The sequence below is a fragment of the Poecilia mexicana genome, unplaced genomic scaffold (genome assembly GCF_051168715.1).
Source record: "Poecilia mexicana isolate PSO_F unplaced genomic scaffold, ASM5116871v1 scaffold_15, whole genome shotgun sequence".
Lineage (NCBI taxonomy): Eukaryota > Metazoa > Chordata > Actinopteri > Cyprinodontiformes > Poeciliidae > Poecilia > Poecilia mexicana.
In genome coordinates this window covers 7,502,921-7,522,478 of record NW_028263384.1, presented here as the reverse complement: position 1 = coordinate 7,522,478, position 19,558 = coordinate 7,502,921, and the positions used below count along the sequence as shown (strand labels likewise).

General features: G+C 40.4%; 2 protein-coding genes across 2 annotated transcripts; both read right to left on the bottom strand.

Annotated features, from left to right (window-relative positions):
• Nucleotides 1-1,361: 1,361 nt before the first annotated feature.
• On the bottom strand, nucleotides 1,362-6,612 carry LOC106913571 (uncharacterized). The gene is made up of 2 exons (XM_014980161.2): nucleotides 3,729-6,612; nucleotides 1,362-2,377 (listed from the first exon to the last, which is right to left on the bottom strand). Exons 1-2 carry the CDS (start codon nucleotides 3,925-3,927, stop codon nucleotides 1,689-1,691), a joined length of 888 nt encoding a protein of 295 aa, XP_014835647.2. The 5' UTR covers nucleotides 3,928-6,612; the 3' UTR covers nucleotides 1,362-1,688.
• Nucleotides 6,613-8,438: 1,826 nt separating this feature from the next.
• On the bottom strand, nucleotides 8,439-18,481 carry lgalslb (lectin, galactoside-binding-like b). The gene is made up of 5 exons (XM_014980188.2): nucleotides 17,812-18,481; nucleotides 17,239-17,325; nucleotides 17,001-17,089; nucleotides 15,826-16,012; nucleotides 8,439-13,849 (listed from the first exon to the last, which is right to left on the bottom strand). The coding sequence occupies exons 1-5, from the start codon at nucleotides 17,842-17,844 to the stop codon at nucleotides 13,706-13,708; spliced, it is 540 nt and encodes a 179-aa protein (XP_014835674.1). The 5' UTR covers nucleotides 17,845-18,481; the 3' UTR covers nucleotides 8,439-13,705.
• Nucleotides 18,482-19,558: the final 1,077 nt, after the last annotated feature.

Here is a 19,558-nt window from a genome sequence, read left to right as displayed (position 1 = left end):
CCCCCCCCCCCCCCGCTCGCCTATAAAAGTAAAATATATCCACAGCGCCCCCTGTAGTTTAGGAGTACTTAAACTGTTTGAAACAAGCTCAATCCATTTCAAAATGTAAAACTTGTATGTGGTCTATTTTTAGGGGAACATTTTTTTTACAGAAATATAACGTGTTTTTAAAAATAAGATAGTAGATACAAAAATATAATTCCATTTATTAACACATTTTCTACATTCATCTTATTTTTGGAGTAACTAGAACTGCAAACATTGACCTGTTTGTTTCTCAAAAGTAAATCTTTCGTCTCCAATATGAAAACAGTCAACCCTGAAATTTAGAAACTGTGATTTGCAGATCAGTTTTCATCAAAAATGATACTTCTTTGTTCTTTTTAAAAACATTTAAATGGTTTAGTTCACTGTTGATCAGACAAAATAAAAAAATGCACCAAAAGTTTCTTTTTTTTATTTTTGTGATGCCAAGAGTTTTCAAAGTTTGGACACCTCAAGACATCCGTGATATCTTGCTTGTGTGAATTTCTGTCTTGCTTACATCTTATACAAATCCCTTAGGTTCATTTAAACGGAACTGGTCTTAAGAGTGATACGACTGTTGACGCAGAAATGGGTACTTTTGACCACATGCCATGTCCTTCTGAAAAACGAAATCACCTTCACCTTTTTGGTAAAGCTTACAGCAGATGGAAGCATGAAGCCATAGCAAACAGAATTAGCAGGAATTATGGTTGAAATATATCAGGGGGTGTGTAGTGAATCTATATACAGTAAGAGTTTTCGTTATTAAGTTACATTTCTGACATAAACATTTGTTAATTTCCAGTTTATTTGGATGCACCATCCATGAATCACAGTAGTATAATTTAATTTTGCATATTATATAAATCTGAAGACCGATACTGCAAAAGTAACCCATAACTTTAAAACATCCCCCGAATGTTAGTATTATACTACTGCAAAAGCTAGTTGTAACCTTGAGACAACGGCCACTAAATGTCAGTGTAAAGTTACTGGAAAAGTTAGTTGTAACTTTTAGCCTAAATTCATGAAACTTTACCAAAACATTCCTGGAAAAGCTGTAGCATTTAGCCAGCAACCCCAAATGTTAGTGAAAAGTTACTGCTAATGTTAGCTGTAGCTCTTAGCCTGAATTTCCAAAATATTAGCAAAAGGATGCTCAGGCGAAAGTCAGTCCTGCATATTTTAGTTCTCTAAACTCATCATTTTCCAAAGTGCTAAAGGTAACTTTACCTGAAAAAAGTGATTGCATTTAAGAGCTCAGTACAATCAGACATAAACAAACACAGTTCAGGGGCCAAATAAACAATCCCCAAAAAAGACTCAATACTTGCTAAATCTCACACAGTGTTTCTTTATTGAGAGATACGTCACAATAAGCAGGGGGAAAACTACTCAAATCAAACTTGAAGAGTTAAACAGATGTTTTATGGGTTAAAAAAGTTTCATGTGATTCCAAAAGACCTCTATGACAATAATAATAACACAAATAATAATATATAAAAATAATAAATAGTCTGCATCTATAGCATCTGTATCTGATCAGAAGAAAGCTTCCATAATACAACGTGATTCCAAGGCTTTTCTGTGCAAACTCAGGTTTGTAGTGTACGTTGTTTTTTTGTTTTTTTTTAACCGCCCAGAATTCAGTTAGAAGACCTCTAATGTCCACTAACGTCCATCGTGACAGAGGATCGCCTGGAGCATGTTTTAAGGTGATACGAGTGCGCCACCATTTTGCCACACGAGCTGCAGAAGTACGGCTTCTCGCCCGTGTGCTTCCTCATGTGAACCCTGAGGTTGGAGGTCTGGGTGAAGAACTTCCCGCAGAAGGGGCACCTGTGCGGCTTCTCGCCCGTGTGGACCCTCAGATGCAAAGTCAAGCTGTCTTTCCGGGCGAACTCCTTGTGACACTCGAAGCATTTGAAGGCCTTCTGCCCTGCGTGGGACTCGTCCACGTGCCTGATCAGGTCGCAGTCCCTGATGAAGGACACGCCGCAGAGACGGCAGGACTTGCTGTCCAGGACGTGTTCCGGCTGCACGAGGGAAACGTGGCCGCGACTTGGACCAGAATGCAATGAGCTCCCGCCAAAATTTCCAATCCATTTTCCCTCGTCGCCGCTGTTCAGAGTCACGGTTATGGAGCTGACGCTTGGTAACAGCTGGGAGTCGACGTGAGGGGTCATCTCCGATTCGAAAGGAGAAACTTTTACGTCGTCAGAAGAATCGGTATCCACGTCTGGAATGATGCAGACATCCAGCTGCTCCTCTTTAACCTGCCGATGGTCTCCACATTCCTTTTGTTCCTCTGCTGGAGGCTGGCTTTGGTTTTCTGACACTGACTCGACATCTAGGAGACAGACAACATGCAAAGGAGGGACTACATCAAAACACATTATTAGACACAGACGTAAGCTTTAAAGCCATTGTTTGTGTTAATTGTGATAATTTTCCACTTACAGCTAGGGGTTAGCTTTTACTGTATCGTTTATCAAGAACAGTGTTTGTGGCGCTATGAATGCTGCTCCTCGCAATCACAGGCGTACAGTTACCTTAGAAAGTCGTGATAAATGGTTTTCATTATTTTATTTGTTATCACAATAGTACCGCAAAATGTTGTCATAAAATTCTAAGTCCATGTCACCCAGCCCTTCTCACAGTAATGACAAGATGACATTTTAGATTTGAATGTTATATTGAACTAATAAAAAAAATATTGTAATATAGAAATATGAGCCTAATGAAAAATATGCCCAGCACCAACTTAATGGTGATCTATAATGCTTCCTTGGACAGGTTAGAATAGGTCTACAGGCTATACAAAACATGTTTATCACATTTTTTGCAGATAATGAGATTTTAATCTGCTCAGTTCTGCCTATTTTGAGCTCCTTTCAGAATGAGCTGTTTTAGGGACTCTTGTCACTTTAAAGTCAAATAATCAGCTGCTGTTGACCAAGCCTCCCAATTTAACTTTTACACTGGGATGTGAATGTGGCTGCAAACAGATGCACAATTATACAGCAGTACATTTTTGAAAAGCAGAAGTGGAGCCTCCTGCACGTCCAACAAGAATGCACCAAATGGTTTCTAGATGATAAGTCAACAGCAAAACAATTTCCAGCAGCCATTGTAAAGAACATAAAACTAGCTGACCTAGTGTGCTGGAGCTCCGTTTGGGTTGCTGGGTAACTGCTAGATTGCTAGCAGCTAGCAAATAATATAAATAATAATAATAATGTAAAGTAGCTAGCAGTGAAACTCAACAATCAGGAGGATTTTGAAACAGTTAATTTTCCACACACCAAAAAAGTTTATTGCTAACAAAGGGAAATAAAACAGCTGGATGATTTTTAAGCTCTTGGGCTATTTGTAGAAGCAGTAGAGACCCAGATGGAAGTATAAAAACGAAACCAGCAAAATGTGAATTTTACAGAATAGGCCCCTTTTAAAGCTTGTCATTTTCAAGGTAGATAGATAGCCAGATAGATGACCTGCAAGTGTAAAAGTTCAGTAAACGTTCTATATGCTGCTTGAGACAGTTTAACTGTGTTTAGCTACGTTTTACAGCACATTTTCTTAAACTAAATTACTGCGGATGTTGCTCATATGGCAGCAAAGTCGTTGTTTCTTCATCTTTTTTTTTTTTCTCGGTTACTTAGCAACAGCTCGAAGGTTGCTTCGACGGCGTCGCTACCAACCTCCTTTGAACAATGACACTCGGGGCTGTAAGACGGTCAGCTGCTCGATCTGCTGCCTCAGCTGGATGATTTCTCTCTTGGAGCGGACCACCTCTTCCTGATACTCGGTTATTGTCCTCTCAACGAGCCCGAAGATTTCCTCTGCAGCCGCTGTTAGCCGCTCGCTGACCAGCAGCCTGAGCTGCTGCATCCCCGACATGACAGAACCACCCGGGGGGGAAAACCACAGCCAGCAAACAAGAAGGATGCGGCAGGGAGGGAAAATGAAAAAGAAACTAGTCCCTTTGAACAGAAAATGAGTTCCACGTCTAATCGAATCAAAGTAATTTAATTAATCTTTTGTCTTTTGTCACTGGCTTATAAAAAACATTTTAAAAATGTAGTTCTGTAGCGCCCCTTGTTGCCCAGGAGGACTATGAAGGCTTTCTGTGATGCCGTTTGGTTTTTATACAATCAGAAATAGTCTTATGAATTCCTTAAGACAGGGGTTACCAAAATCCGTCCTCTAGGTCCGGCATCCGGCATGTTTTAGTTCTCTCCCTGGTGGTAGTAACAACCTTTTCAGCATGCCAGTGTTCTTCTTCGGGTATGGAAGTCACTTAGAAGAAAAAAAAAATGGCGGATGCTTTTTGTGAATTTTTCTTCTCTCTCCTATTACAGAATTAAAGCTGAAATACAGACAAATAAATTCGAAATTCTGTTGAGTATTTATGGAATAAATTGGAAAAAACACATTGAGAAAACACACTGCTGTGTTTTCTTCCTACACGTGTTTAGTAAATGTCACAAATATCAAGTGCATGTCAGGATCTTTTGTAAAGAAAAATACCTTCTTATTCTAAATAATGCTTCAAGAGGATAAGACATGCCTTTAACAGGTCTTATGTTGGTGCCATTTTGATTTTATTATTCATAGACTTTTTTTTCTCGTCAACAAATTATTATTTCCTTTTAATACTTAAAACAACTAAAAAAACTTCCTCAGGTTTTTTTGTATTGCTTTTCTCCAATTGTCACCAGCACTTTGCCATACTCTTCGTCAGCCGTTTCACTTGCTTGCTCTCGTGGCCGGCTGGTTAAGACATTTATCTTTGCATACAGGGTGAAATGTTCCCTGTTTTGAGTTGCTTATCCAGTGCAACTGGGATGCAAATGATTCGGGCTTGGTGTAGGCCACTCAGCAGCTGTGAGGACATAAATGACAAGCCCTGTCAGGGGCTGCTTTTTGTCGATGCCTCTTTGGTTCTCAGACATGAAGAAAGTTTAATTTACGGCGCTAAAATGTTCCTTTATTTAAATCAGAGGCAGCTGGCAGTGAATATTTTCTCCATTTATAGACCACCTTCTAAACCACATGTGTCAAACTCAAGGCCCGCGGGCCACATGTGGCCCGCCATGTCATTTTATGTGGCCCCCCCAGCGTTTTATAGGTCCATGATTGACTTAAAATAGGTTTTGAGCACGAATTGACGACAAACTACATCTCCCATAATGCATTCCGATTGTTACCAGCCAACATTACGGCTTCTCGCCACTAGAGAGCAGCAGAGTCACCTTAAGCTGCTTATTGATTTTACCAGCGAATAAAACTGAGACTTCGACAAGCTAACATCAAAACGTCCAAGAAAAGAAAAATCGATTTACAAGTAAGACTGTGAATGAAGATGTGTGAGTTGGTGTCAGGGCGGCAGGTCGCGCTAGACTTTTTTTGTTATCCGTTATCTTGACCGACAACATAAAAAAAAAAAAAAATTGGCCCTGTACTATTTTTATCCGTGAAATTATAATCATATTAACATCGGCTATTTAGCCGCATTTTATGCGGTTTAGTGAATATTCACCGTGAATCCTGATCCCATCACAAATTAAGCAGATAAATGCATCTACATTTTTCTCCGTAGTGACAAAAAAACCACTGACTGAGGCCCCAATAACTTTTAATAAATTAAATTAAGCGACTTCACTTAAATTAGCATCACTTCACCCGCTGGGGTCTGAACGCACTTCCTCCTGGTTCCCATCTGCAGAAAAATCTGCGCTAATTCATCAGTCAGTTGGATCTGTCTGATCCAAACAGATCAACTGAACTCTGAGTGTTTTACCTTGCGGGGTCCGGTGTGCGCTTTAAGGATTTTTATTTTTTTTTTTTCGCTTCTCCGAAACGGACAGATGTTACGTCTGCAGCTCCTCCAGAGCGCCGCTCTCCTGGGTAACGTGAACCCAGAAGGCTCCATTTGTTAAATCCGCTGGATGAGTTACTCCCAGCGGTTTTTAATTCTTCGCAGTGGCGTAACGTAACTGCCTCCGCAGTGGTTGAGCAGCGCACTGCGCATGTTACAATCTAATTAACTTTTGCATCGTCATTTATTTCCTCAAGATAAACTGCCGGCTCCTCAAATGGATTAACACAAAGTTGCATTCTCTTTAGTTTTCTCTGGTCTGTAATGGAGACTTGAATTTAACGCGCCATTTCAAACAAAGGTTTTGAATGCGCTTCCTAACCAGAAGCTCCAAAGAGTTGTTTAACAATATGAGGTGTTCAATTTATTTTTAACATTGTATTTTCATACATTTTATGCTAGGGGTGCCCAAGTCTAGTTTTCCAGAGCTACCATCTGCAACTTTAGATGAGTTCCTTCTCTAACACACCTGGATAATTTACTCATTATAAGGCTCTACAGAACTGAGTTGCTGCTAATGAGGGAAGTCAACCTTTTGCCTGGGGTGTGTTTTAGCAGGGATGCATCTAAAAGTTGCAGTCTGAAGGACTGCAGCTGGGCACTCCTGATTTGTACCGTCAATGTGGCCCTTTGAGGGTGGCCAGTATGCTGAAGTGGCCCTCGGTGAAATTGAGTTTGACACCCCTGTTCTAAACAAACAACAAAAAAGAGCATTGGTTTTATAGGGTAAACATTTTCTGAGTTTACTGCCTTTCACTGTATTCATTTGCATATCTGCATATTTCCTTAAGTCGCTTGTATTTTAGATACTTATGTTGTCATTTATTATCTCTTAGTACATGAGTTAAACAGGGAGGCAAATTCATTTAATTTTCAGTAACAAACAATGACTCTTAAATACACATTCAAAATGCCATATTTCCTAATGTAAACAAAGGACAAAGGTGAGTTATTTCAAAACTTTGCCCACATAGTAATAAAATAAAATAGGTCCAAAAACACGACTGCAGAAGTGTGCATGCCTTTAAGGTCAGGAGGAGTCCAAAGTGTGACCCAGGGGGGTGTTTGTGGCCCTTGAAAAGCTTTCTTTATGGTCCCTACAAGTCAAGAATGGAAAAAAAATTGACAGTAAAATAGAAAACAATTGATCACCTCACCCCCCAAAATTTGGGAGTTGTCTGTTTTTCCTTGAAGCACAATGCAAAGTTCTTTTTATGTTTCAGATCTTTTATTACAAACAAAAGAAAAAGTTTTATTTATTTCTAAGAAGGTATAACTAACGATAATTGTATAAACTCATTAAACTCAAACTCATTTTTGCAGAAATGAACTTGTGGCTCACCAGGAGTTAAAATTTGCCAATTTTGGCACCTGGTGCAAAATGTTTGGACGCTGCTGTTAAATGAAAAGAAATGACAGACTTGTATAACGCTTCATTCGGACACTCAGACGCTTTGCATGAGTTCAGTCATTTCATTCACATTTCACGTTTAAGGCAGAGCTTTAGGATTACGAAGAATATTTTTGGCATCACATATCTTGATGTGGCAGTATTGGTCTTCTCTTCCAAGCAAACGTTCTCAAGATCTGTCAGATAGGGAGTTCATCTTTAGCCCACAGGGATTTTCAGATGAACGTTTTTGATTTTGTTTGAGGAACTCAGTTCTTCTCTCCGGCTTAAACATTCCCAAACTTTAATTTTCCTCTAAAAAATAAAAAACTCACCTCCAAATAATTTAAAAAGATTAGAAACATTATTCAGTTGTTTTGGATGTGTACTTAACTTCACAAAAATAAAATAAAATGCCTTTTACTCCAAGTTTCCAACAGGCATTTTGCGACAAATACTTCCATATACAAAACAAATCATGATGCCATTCAGTGTGTTTTTGTTGTTGTTTTGTGTCAAACATACCTTGTGGAAAGGTGGGGCCAAATTTCAAATTTGCCCTCGTGTCATCAGGTTTTCAGAGAATAATAAATGACTTCTGTTTTACAGAACAGATTCAGCACTTGGCAGAAACCAGAACACTTCCTTCAGCGTTACCATCAATAACCTCGACAAGCTTCTCTTAATCCCTTATGGAATTTATAAATAAGCAGATGTGAGGAAGACAGCTGAACTTTACTTCTGGTTCTGATATTGGGTACGTAAGCAAAGAGACTCAAAGCTAAAACCAATCAGACCTACGCAGTCTATTGCTCTTTTGTACTCCGTCTATTTTTCAGCGTCGCATTAAAAAGTTATTTAACGTCATATTTAAAGTTTATTCATCGGCAAAGTTGACCGATTAATAAGAAGCTAATTTTTTTCCTCATGTATTTTCAGGAATGTTCCATGTTGTGATTTCTATAAAACAGTTGGAAAGCAGCTCCAAAGAACCACCATGACAAATAATCCGACAGCTAAACCAATTGGAGATGATCCAACTCTTTGTAGACCTGTTGGTTAACGGTGAAGTTTAAGCCCCGCCCCCTGCACCGCCCCCCAAGGAAGAAACGTTAACGTTTGCACAAATTGGAAACTGTGACTTCTCAATATGCCTTTATTTAGACAGCGTCATAGAGCAGGCTCACTGATCCTGCAGGTTACAATAAATTATTAGAAAATGACCTGTACACCACACAACACATTAGAAAGAGATCAGTCTACTTCTACTAGGACATTTTGTAAATAAATGGGATGGAGCATTTCACACAACAGCCATTTTAGTTTCTCGCACTTTTAGAAAGTTGTTCCAACTGGAAGGGGGGAAAAAATTAGCAATCAGATATTGAAATAGTTGGGATTTCTTCTGTACTGGAACAGAACATTTTTATTCATACTTTTCTGTAAACAGCCTCAACAAACATTGAATGATGAAGAGAAAATGAACAGCATGCTAGACCAAACCAGAAACTGGAGAAGGGGGGAAAGGTTACGTTTACGAGCTGCCACGCAACTCATTCATAAAATGTACAAAATAAATCCCCTGAGGCCACGCCCACCAGTATCTACATCTAAAAAAAAATAAAAATAAATAAAACATAGGGTAGCACACATATCAACTGGAAGCTTTCAAATTAAGATGTGGATTTTCGTACTTGAACACAGCTGGGAATAAATTCTGGCGGCAGTAGGAGCCGGGTTGCATTTAAACCGGTTACAATCAGAAAGAGAGAGACATTCAGTTCTTCGGTTACATTTTTCCATTTTAAATGGGTTTGTAGAGCAAATAATGGAACAGTCTGGAGTTAAAAAAAAAAAAAAAAAAAGTTAACATTTCCCAGAGTTTACTTTCCGTTACTTTGTGGAGGATTCATGGGATTCATTCATAAGGAGATCAACAAGTACAGAACAGAAGCTTTCTGAGAGCACGTACCAAACCGGGAGTCTCCAAGGTGGGGTTAAAGTGCAACAGAACAAAGAAGGAACATACGAGTACCCTACAAGGTTGCATTGTGCTGTGCACCATGCTCTGCAGACATGGTTACAACCTAAGCATGGCATGGATACTGGGGTCAAGGTTAAAAAAAAAAAAAAAAAAACACGCTAAAGTTTCCCGAATACCGTTCGTAACTGTTTGACGTTTTTCTTTTCAATGAGATGGACGAAAAGGTGCAACAGTTGGGTTTGGCTGTGACAGCTGCTGCCCCTCTCACACCTGTTGTTGCTCACCGTCAACTGTTTTCTTCTTTTTACTGTATAGAAATACTTTTAGTGATGGTGTAGCAAATAAAGAAGTGTTGATTAACACTTGAAGGTGACTTATTATGTGAACAGGTTAGGATAGGTCTATTAAAAAAAAAGTTTATATTTTTTTGCTTACATTTTTCAGTCTGGTCAGTTCTACCTATTTTCCTTTCAAACTGAGGCGTTTTAGGGCCTCTTGTCACTTTAAATCCAAATGAGCTGCTGCTGGCCACGCCCTCCAACTCAACGTTTACGGTCACGTGAAAATAACAAAACAAATGTGTAATTATACAACCGTACAGCTTTGAAAAGCATTAGTAGAGCCTCCTGCACAACCAACAAGAATGCAGAAACTGGTGTCTGAATGGAGAGTTAACAACAAAACTCTCGTCTTTTCCAGCAGCCGTTGTACAGCGCACACAGCTGTAAAACCAGCTGACCAACGTGCTGGAGTTCTGCTTGGTTTGCTAGGTGAGGCGCAGTTCCTGCTGATTTGTATCATTACTTTGTGGAGGACTTTAAAACGGGTCATTTTTCCAGACACCAAAAAACATCTGAATGCATTTTTTCCCCTCCCCAAGCACTTGTGCTGTTTTTAGAAGCAGGAGAAACTCAAATGGAAGTACAAAAAGTGCAGAATACAAATTTTGCACAATACGCCTCTTTTAAGACTGACAATCCTACCCAAAAAGATCCATCCAACCAAGATCAGCATTAATTTCAGGACTCTGATTTTTACTCAGGTCTTTGTTTTCAAATCAGTGTAACGAGAAATTATTATTGATGCTATTAAACTTGTAATATGCTCCACTATTTTAGCAGCAGTAGGAATATTTTGTGTGTGTTAAAAGCAACTATAACATATTATGCATTTGTTTCTATGTTAAAAGGCTTTGGTTCTGGCAATGTTATACCATGAGAATCTGATTTAGACCCTTGCCTAGTACAACCCACTAAAAAAACCCAAAAAAAACCCCAAACAAACTTGCAAATGACCGATTGCAACTGTCGCCGAGAGTCCCAGCTGAGAAAGCTCGACATAAACAGAGCTATAATTTTTCAATTGTTTATCTTCCTCCCCCATAATTCCTGCAGCAGTCAACTCTGCAAACTGCACAACAGCCGAGAACATGACACTGAACTGAACACACATCTACCACCAGCACCGTACCACCGAGTCACGTAGACCAAATCAACACGTTGAGGCAGTAGCAATGGTCATTGTTCATAAACTTAAAAAAAAAACAAAAAACAGAGGAAAGTATACCAAACACCAACAATGCACATTTACACATCATGTAGAGATCTGATCTGACCTCTCGGCACACTCGCATTCCACACCGCGCGCACTTCCTGTTTGTGTCCGAAATAAACGAGTGCCTGCCAGCGAAGAACAAGGACTGAACTCAGGAAGACCCGGTTCAAAGAGGCGCTGTGCCTCAGAGCAGACCTCGCTCACACAACAGCAACGTTATTTATTGCTACAGTAGGGGCAGAATGAACAGTTAGTGCATACATTGAGGTTTTAATGGATGCAGCATGAGGAGTAAAAAGCGATATGGTGGATGACGTTCTAGGCAGTGAAGTCAGCACGCAGGTTAGGGCACAGATGTCATGGCTTACTTCAGATTCAGAGCAGCACAACAGAAAGACTTCTGAACTCTTTGTGAACAATGTGGAGTATACTAGATGGTGTCAGAGGTCAAATTTGTGGCAAATTTCTTTCTACGACATTTTCCTAAAAATATCCTTCACAAGAAAAAAACAAAACAAACAATGACATTGTTTCTAGTTTTGTTTGAATTTTAGGCCTAGTTCACACGTAGCCGGATATCAAGGAAAAACATTTTTTATTCATTTTGGCCTTTCTCCCTCACAAAAACTGTTTAATATCACCAAAGACACGCATTTATACAAACTCAGACCAAAGTCTACGTTTAAAAAAAACTTCATATTTGTCTGTGAAACTGAGATTTAGAGTCCAGATTATTCATGAGCCAACATATCCACATGCTCGCTTTGAAATGATTCCCAATCAACATCATCTTGTGTTTTAACTTCATATTCTAATACGATTTAAAAGTAGTTCAACCTGCACACCTCTCCACAAAAATGAACCTCCTGGTGCCATGTTTAATCCCCAACAGGAAGTTGTAGTTATTTTCAAGCAATCTGATTGGCCGACATGGGTTTCAGTTTAGCACTACACCGCCCCCTGTGGGTCTGGCGTATTTATGCAAGTTAATGTGGATGAAAACTTTTCAGAAACAGATTTCTTGTGTACAAGATTGTTTTTAAACAATGTGACAGAGATATTTGTTTTTATAAAGACCTGGCTACGTGTGTATAAGGCCTCAGAGAGGTTCAGTCTAGATTAATGTCACCAATCAGTGACAATTTTCCTTTTAAACTATCAGTTTTGGTCTATCCACAGCAAAAAATGGGCTTTGTGACTGGTTATTTAAAGTTACTATTATCTTTTTCATGACTTTAGAGCAAGATTATGAAAAAACAAAAAACATTTCAGGTGGTTCATGCAGATCAGATTTCATTATAACAAGAACGCCCCTTGATGTCTTTACAAAGCTGGAGGTATCCAACAGCCTCGACTTCAATAACCAAATAAATATAGTAAACATCGCAGCAATAAAGTAATACTCAGTAAACTTAATTGGTCACTCAGTAACATGACGGTTGACAAAATATGCTATATTTTAATCAGCATATCCCAAACTTTCAACCCACACAGCCTTTGCTTTCTCTGTGAAATTTTAGTACATTTCATCTTATGGAGCTTCAGCAGGAACTTACAACCCTGTAACAATGTTAATACTGGAAGAGAAGCAGTAGCAGCACCAACAGCAAGTACGACTTTTAGCAGTTTTACTACAACAATTAGTGCAGAATTGTCATAACCGAGGAAAAAAAGGGATCTTCTGCACGTAGCGGAACAGTCATAATGACAGACTGGTGCATCGCATTGTTACTAGCAAGACTTCAGAAGGAGCTCCTGGTGACATTAAAGCTCTGCCTCGCTATGAGCTGGTGTGGAATGATTCAGAAAACACAAATAAATACACACACACGTTCCTGAACTGTGACATCGACAGCCACACTGCAAAATCAACTGAAGTATTAAACGTTTTAAATTAATTATGTACATCGCTATGTCGTCTGCACGACCATGGAAACATGCACATCGTACATTCAAAGTACCGCCAACGACGTGGTCCTGCTTTCAGGTTTGAAGGATTTCCAGAAGTTAAGCCAATTACACAAAATAAGTCATTTCAACATGATTTTCTGCTTTCCATCTGCAGGAGTCGCTAAAAATCTGCCTGCGAACGCAGCACACAGCAATGTGGGACGTCTCGATATAATCCTGGTTTTTAGGTATTTAGGTCGGGGAGGCTGCAGCACATCATCACGTAAACTAGGATAGACCTCATGGAGAGCACAAGAGTTGAAAGTGCAACGGCGGAAAGTAACAAATAGGCCAGAAAGTTTTAGGTCTGCAGTAATAAGACTTTAAATTTGAACTGAATTGACATCTCTGAGCTTTGAAAAAAACTGAATATAAACACACAGGGGGGAAAAAAACAGTGATATTTCTACTGACATCAGCTTTATCTGGAGTAAAACTCATTGTACAGCAGTTACTGGTAAATTTGCTTGACTCTTGAACAATATGAGCAGATTTATTTTTTTTCATCTGAAGAATAATTTCTATTAAAGCATCCTTGGAAGCAGAGATCATAATCAAAACAAACAGTAATTTTCCAATCTTGAACTCAAAGTTTCCTCCCAAACAATCTATTTTAGAGGTTTGCCTTTACTTATGAAGGTTTTAGAGCTTAAATTAAATGATTGGATAGAAAGTTAAAAAGAAAGAAATGAGCAGAAACGCATTATACCCTCACAACTGAAGAAAAAAAAAGCTGAAAAATCCTAAACAGTCCTCTCTAGAGAGCTATTTTACCCCCAACATGGAATGCTGCTGCAGCGCTGGATGACGGCTTACCGGTGACGACGTAATGCGCTAGTGTGTGTGTGCGGTCATTTGTGATCAAGTCTTTGCTTCACACACAAAACAGATCTCCTGCGAGTGGGAAGAGCAGGGAGCGTTAACCGAGCTTGGTGATCTGTAGGTCTCCTTGTATCCGTACTGTGTCGATTGAGGGCAAGGATTTCACTTTGTGATAAAAGTCAAAGAGCTGGTGTCCGTCCACGAATATCCGGAAGCGCTGGTGCTCACAGTGGATCTCAATCTGCAGGAAGGGAAGGAGAGAAAGGAAGCAGATAAAGTAAAGGGAAGCAGGGGCAGAAGACCTCCAAAAAAAAAAAAGAAAGATGCAAGTTTTAATTTAGCAAATTACATTTTCAGCCGAGAGAAAAATAACTGAAAAGATTTAGACTCGAAAAGCAGGTTGCAATAAAATTAACTTGGGACAAAATTTATTCGTTTCATTAACTTTTTTCCTCACCCCCATTTTCAATAGCTTTTTCAGTTTATCCCTGAACCATTTCCAATTTGTCATGTAGGAACCATAAAATTCACAGCACGAAAAAAAAAAAACTATTACATTTTATCAAGTATTTTTTGTTCCATTTTCTAGTGATTTATTGTTATTTAGTAAAATTTTTCATTTCATATTATAAATAGGTCAAGTATTTTGAACCCACTACTGCTTCCCCCATAGTCCACTTGTTCAGTTTGACCTGAAGCATGACACAAAGGATGCCTCACGATCACAGCAAGTTCAACTTTTGACCAAATACAGTAATAAACACAAAAACCACACTAGTAGACCTCCACCCACTCCTTAGACCGGAGGAAGCTTCCCCTGCCAATAACAGGCCTGTTTCCATAAAGAGATCAGCAGGACAAAAAAAAAAGCCTTTTCACTGTAAAAACCACAGATCATCATGTGTCTGTCCACAAGCCTCCACTTTGTTTCAAACAAACAGCTGTAATCTCCAGGCTCCAGCTCCTGACCGCGCACCCACCACAAGCAACGATGGCCTTATCACAGAGACGGCAGCGAGAAGCAAAAAGGACGCCTAAAAATATTCTGCAAACACAATGCATGAGAATATTAACATGGACTTTAAACTCAAACTATTTCTGGCTGATCGTGATTCATAATTTATTAGAGCGGAATGTGAATGAGCATCCGGGCCCTGATGTCTAGCAGTGATGAGTCACAGCTGTTCCACCTGAAGCGTCCCTCTCCCCCAGCACTGACTTCATTCTATACGTGAGCAGCTGATGCTGTTTTGTAAACACACCACTGCACTCATGCAGGCTGTGTTAACATTAGACACACGTGATGGCGCACAGGGTTTCTGCCGTTTGTTTCGGTTTTAATGCTGCAAGGACTGATGGTCTCGTGCATTAAAGAGCAAAGATGCACAGATCAAAGATCTTCCAGACTATTTTTGATCACTGATTTTGATAGGAAATCAACAGATATGACGAATTTTATCCGATAAAACTGAATGTTTCTACCGTTTTTAGCCAACATAAGTCTCTGTTTACTCAAATGTAGAGTCAGGAGGAGACCGTGGTCTTCACTGTGAGATTGCCAAAACACCGCCAACATTTCTTTATCTAGTTTGTTGACTAATACAACGGGATTCCTCAAAAAAATAGATGAAACCTAGCAACTTCACTGTAGTAGATTCTACTTCCTGTTACCTGCTGTTGCCTGAAGGGCTTGACAGGATGGTGACGTCAACCCGTCTCTGTTCCTTTCCTACTTAATTTGCATGATAACAGGTGCTTCCACTCCTCCAGCTGAGCAATCGGTTCAATTGTTTTCAAATATAAAATCCATCTTTCCTCCAGGAAGCGTTCAACAGCCTTCATGTTTCCTCATGTTTTTAAACACTTCACTGATACACAAAAAGTCTTCTTTCCACTTCCACACTGAAGAGTGTTGTTTGAACTACCTGCTAATGTTTATGTGCGATTCGTTCAATGATTTGAAAAAAGATAAGATTTTTTTTTTTTTAAATAAAAGTCAGGGCATGTCAAACGTAAATTGTTTAATTTCAGTCTTTAGGAGTCTAAAAAGGAACAATTGTCATTCTGTGTTGTCAGCACACAATCCCCCTTGAATTCTGTCTTGGTCTTTGGTTCTGGTGTTCGATGCCCTGACCTCCAAGTTTGGGAAACACCTGGCAGATCTCTGGGACTACCTCTTCTTATGTTGAGATACTAAAAGCAAAGGGAAGTTCTTACCCTAAAAGGCTGGTCAGGGATGAAAGGGAAGTAGGAAGTGGAAGCTTCCTCATCTGTCCATTTCCCTGAGACGCGGGCGCTCCGCATAAACTGCCGGTTGCTGAAGCTAGCAGTGAGTTTCAGGGCCACGTCGAATGGCAGGTCATCCTTTTCCAAATCCCGTCCGCAGGTCAGGCTGACGTCGAAGCTGAGGAGACAATAAAACATGTTGGAGTCGGACAGTAGATCCAAAACTGGACTATTACGTCGGTACCTCTGCTGAAGAGCCTTGAAATTTATTTAGTTTTTAATCTTCCCAGGTTCTCCAACGTCTTCCCTTACACTCCCCATTTAAGGGAATGGCTCGTGGTGTCACATCATATTTATTCCCCGTGAAAACATGCTAAACAATTACTTAACATGTGTTTCTCACAGTGAATGCAACTAGACCACTTAAATAAAAGATACATTTATCTCTAGGCTTTTTACTCATCTTCACCATTGGGGGCAATAAACGTGTCCACATCTGTAGCTAATCTGGGATGAGACATATGAATAATTCTGCTGTTGCTGTCTAAGAGCAAATCATGTGTGTGTGTGCGTGTGTTAATTATGCATAATCCCTCATGCTACAGTTTCTGTTTATCCTCCCTCCCCTGCAGCTGTGCAGCTCATACATACTCAAGCATCTCATCCTTGCTGTAAACTTTCCAAGACACAACAGAAAATAACAAAAGAAGAAAAAAGCAAAACAAAGACAGCTTGTTGGAGTAGCTGTTATTTTTCACATGAACTTTGGACTCTGAATTCTCTGCCAGCAGCAGGAAAGATGAGGTCATGGGGAGGATTTTTTCCTCCCCTTCAAATTCAACACAAGTCTCCATGAAGGGTAAAAGACACACCCAAACAAAATCTGCCTCACTGGGGATTCTTATTCCTCATATTTTCCCCTATGGCCCCAGCCCCCTGGCCCCCCCTTTTCTGTTCTTCCTGGTGGTGAGGAAACGCCCTGTCTCTGCTTATTTAAAGCTCCACTGCCCTCACGAAGTGGATGTACAAGTTTGACAAAGTGGAAAAAAACAACAAAAAAAGGATTTTACCTTAGATATCAATCAGTACGCACAGACTTGTATTCAGAGTATTATAGATATGCAGAAGTAGGACTGAGCCTGCCGCTTCGTGAGGCCTTATCTCACCTGTGTGGCTCCAGATCGACGATACCCATCACTATGATCTTCTTCCCCGGTCGCATTCCGCCGCGGATGCGCCCGCTGAAAGGCACCGTCTGCGCACAACACCCCCACCCCACCATCACACCCACCCAAACAAATAAATCAAACACCGGGATATGATGATACACTCTCAAAGCTTGACTCAAACAATGGTACTGGGGGCGTGTGGAGGTGGGGGGGAAAGGGGGGAGAGATTTCTTACCAAAAGACGGGATAAATCCTCCTTGTCGGGTGAGATCAGAGCGGGGTTCTCCAGTGAGTCGTTCAGCGTGTGATCCCCGTCCATGTTCTTGAAAAGACACCAGAGCACAAATCAGGAGCCGATAAGCAAACAAGGACCCGGGTCAGAGACCCACCGTGAGGCTGCGGGCCTGTGTGATCAATAATTGATAATTGTTGTGGCCTCGCTTCGCGGTTCGCAACAATGACGATCTGGCAGGTTTAGAGAGCTGATTGCGTGTTGAGCACCGTGCGGCGTAGGGTGAAGGCATGCCACCACAACCGGGCTGGATCTCCTCGTTTCCTCCCCCTAGCCCCACGCATGGGATGATAGTTGGATGAAAGAGGAGTCCTCCCCCCACCTCCCCTTCTCCAACCCACCCTCCTCTGGTTTTTGCGCTCTGGTCCACGTTTACAGCACTTCCACGTCCAGATAACGATGCGCATTACCACGCAATCCCCACCGAATGCACAAATGAACGCAATCCCTCCTCCCACACCCCCCATTCCTTCCACCCATGGCTTCTAAAGCTGATGTGGCTTTGGGAATACTCACTATTCCGTCCTTTTCTGCTGCCTGCACCGCCATCTTGAGCCGAAAAGCACAGGATGCGAGCTTGGGGAGAGAGGGAGAGGGGGAGAGACGGAGGGAGGGAGCAAAGCGTGGCGTGTCTGCGTCGTGGGACTTGCCGCGGGAGGATTTCCCAGTTCCTGCGTCCCCCGACGTCGGTCGGCTCCAGGCCTCACCTCACACACACAGGGAGAGAGAGAAAGAGCACCTAACAGGACATCTACACTCCCCGCCTCCGCTTTACTGTCGGCCCCTGAAATGGGTGGATAAATGTGCTGACGAATGCTTTATAATAATTAGAGACCAGCAGCTTTAATCCCCGTCTGTTGGAGAGGGCTAATCATCGGACAGATCTTCCCCGAGCCTTCAGCCGATTAGGCGGACGCGCTCTTTGGGTTTGTTTTGGGTGTTGTCAGCAGGCTGGAGGTGGTTGGAATAAATGAGCGTCAGGCGAAGTCCGAATGTGACACAAAGTGGGGAGTTTCCCCCCCGTTTTTAAGTAAATGTTTAGACGCCAAAGCATGCATCAGAGGGCAATGAGGTGCACAAAATATAACCAGAAATGCGCAAATGCATATGCACACATAAAAAAACCTTTCCGTTAAATAAAGTGAAAGATTCATTGACTTCTTTAGCCCTCTCCGGTTTGACCAATAAAACACGTTCTAGTTTCTCTCCCCTGACTGCTTTGGGTTAATTGAGCCATTCTGCCCCCTTGTGGACATTTAGAGACGTTACAACAATACAAATTGAAATGCAAAAATACTTCATTGATCCCAAATGTAATTTTTTTTTCTAATTTTAATCATTCAAGATTTTTTAAAGAGTTTTTGCAGATGACAATGGCGGGATTTCCTGTAGTCGTCTATTTTACAGCAACATTTTAAGAAGCCTTTGACTGAAGACAGGTTTTTCTGACAGTCTCATGAAGAGGATGCTCAGGGTTATCCATAATTTTCTTGATTCTTTGTAAAAAAAAAATAATAAGAAGAAATCATGCCCCAATTAATGTATTAAAAATCCAAAGACTATCACACAATTGACAACTAAAATGTTAATTTTAATTTAAAAATTGGAGCATACCGAAGAGTCATGTTGGTGGTTAATATCAGTCCAGCTACTTCTACAATAAACCTATACTAACTTCAGAGAAACAGAACAATTAATTGTTGTAAAATTTTAATTTTGTTTCATTTTCATTTTGTCCACAGCCATCATTATCTACCATAGCACTTTAATTAAATTAGTTACAACAACATTTAATTTCCCTTCGGCATACACAAAGTATTTTTGAGTTGAATTGAATTGATATGCACAACGTTAATGATGAGAGCAGTTAAAAACATATGTGTATTATGTTAAAACGTGTAAAGAAAACATAAAGCTGATTCCACTACATACCTCGGTTGCAAGACAGCAGGAGCAAAGAGGCGGAGGGGTGAGCTGACTGTTACTGGTTGCTATGGCAACCACAGCCCGTCAAGCGCACAATTTAAGCACAAACTTAAACTGCAGTAAATGCCAGGAGAAAATAACTTGTTGACTAAATAGAATATACTGAAAGAATAAATGAACAAATTTTGACAAACTTCACAACCACAATAGCGTTTAAATAATAAGTTACTTTTTTTTTTCTGCAAAAATTGTGAAAAACACTGGGTTAAAGTGATGCTAACTTCCACCTGCAGGTGGAAGCACTTCTTACTTTACTACACGGCTGCCTCATCTTTGC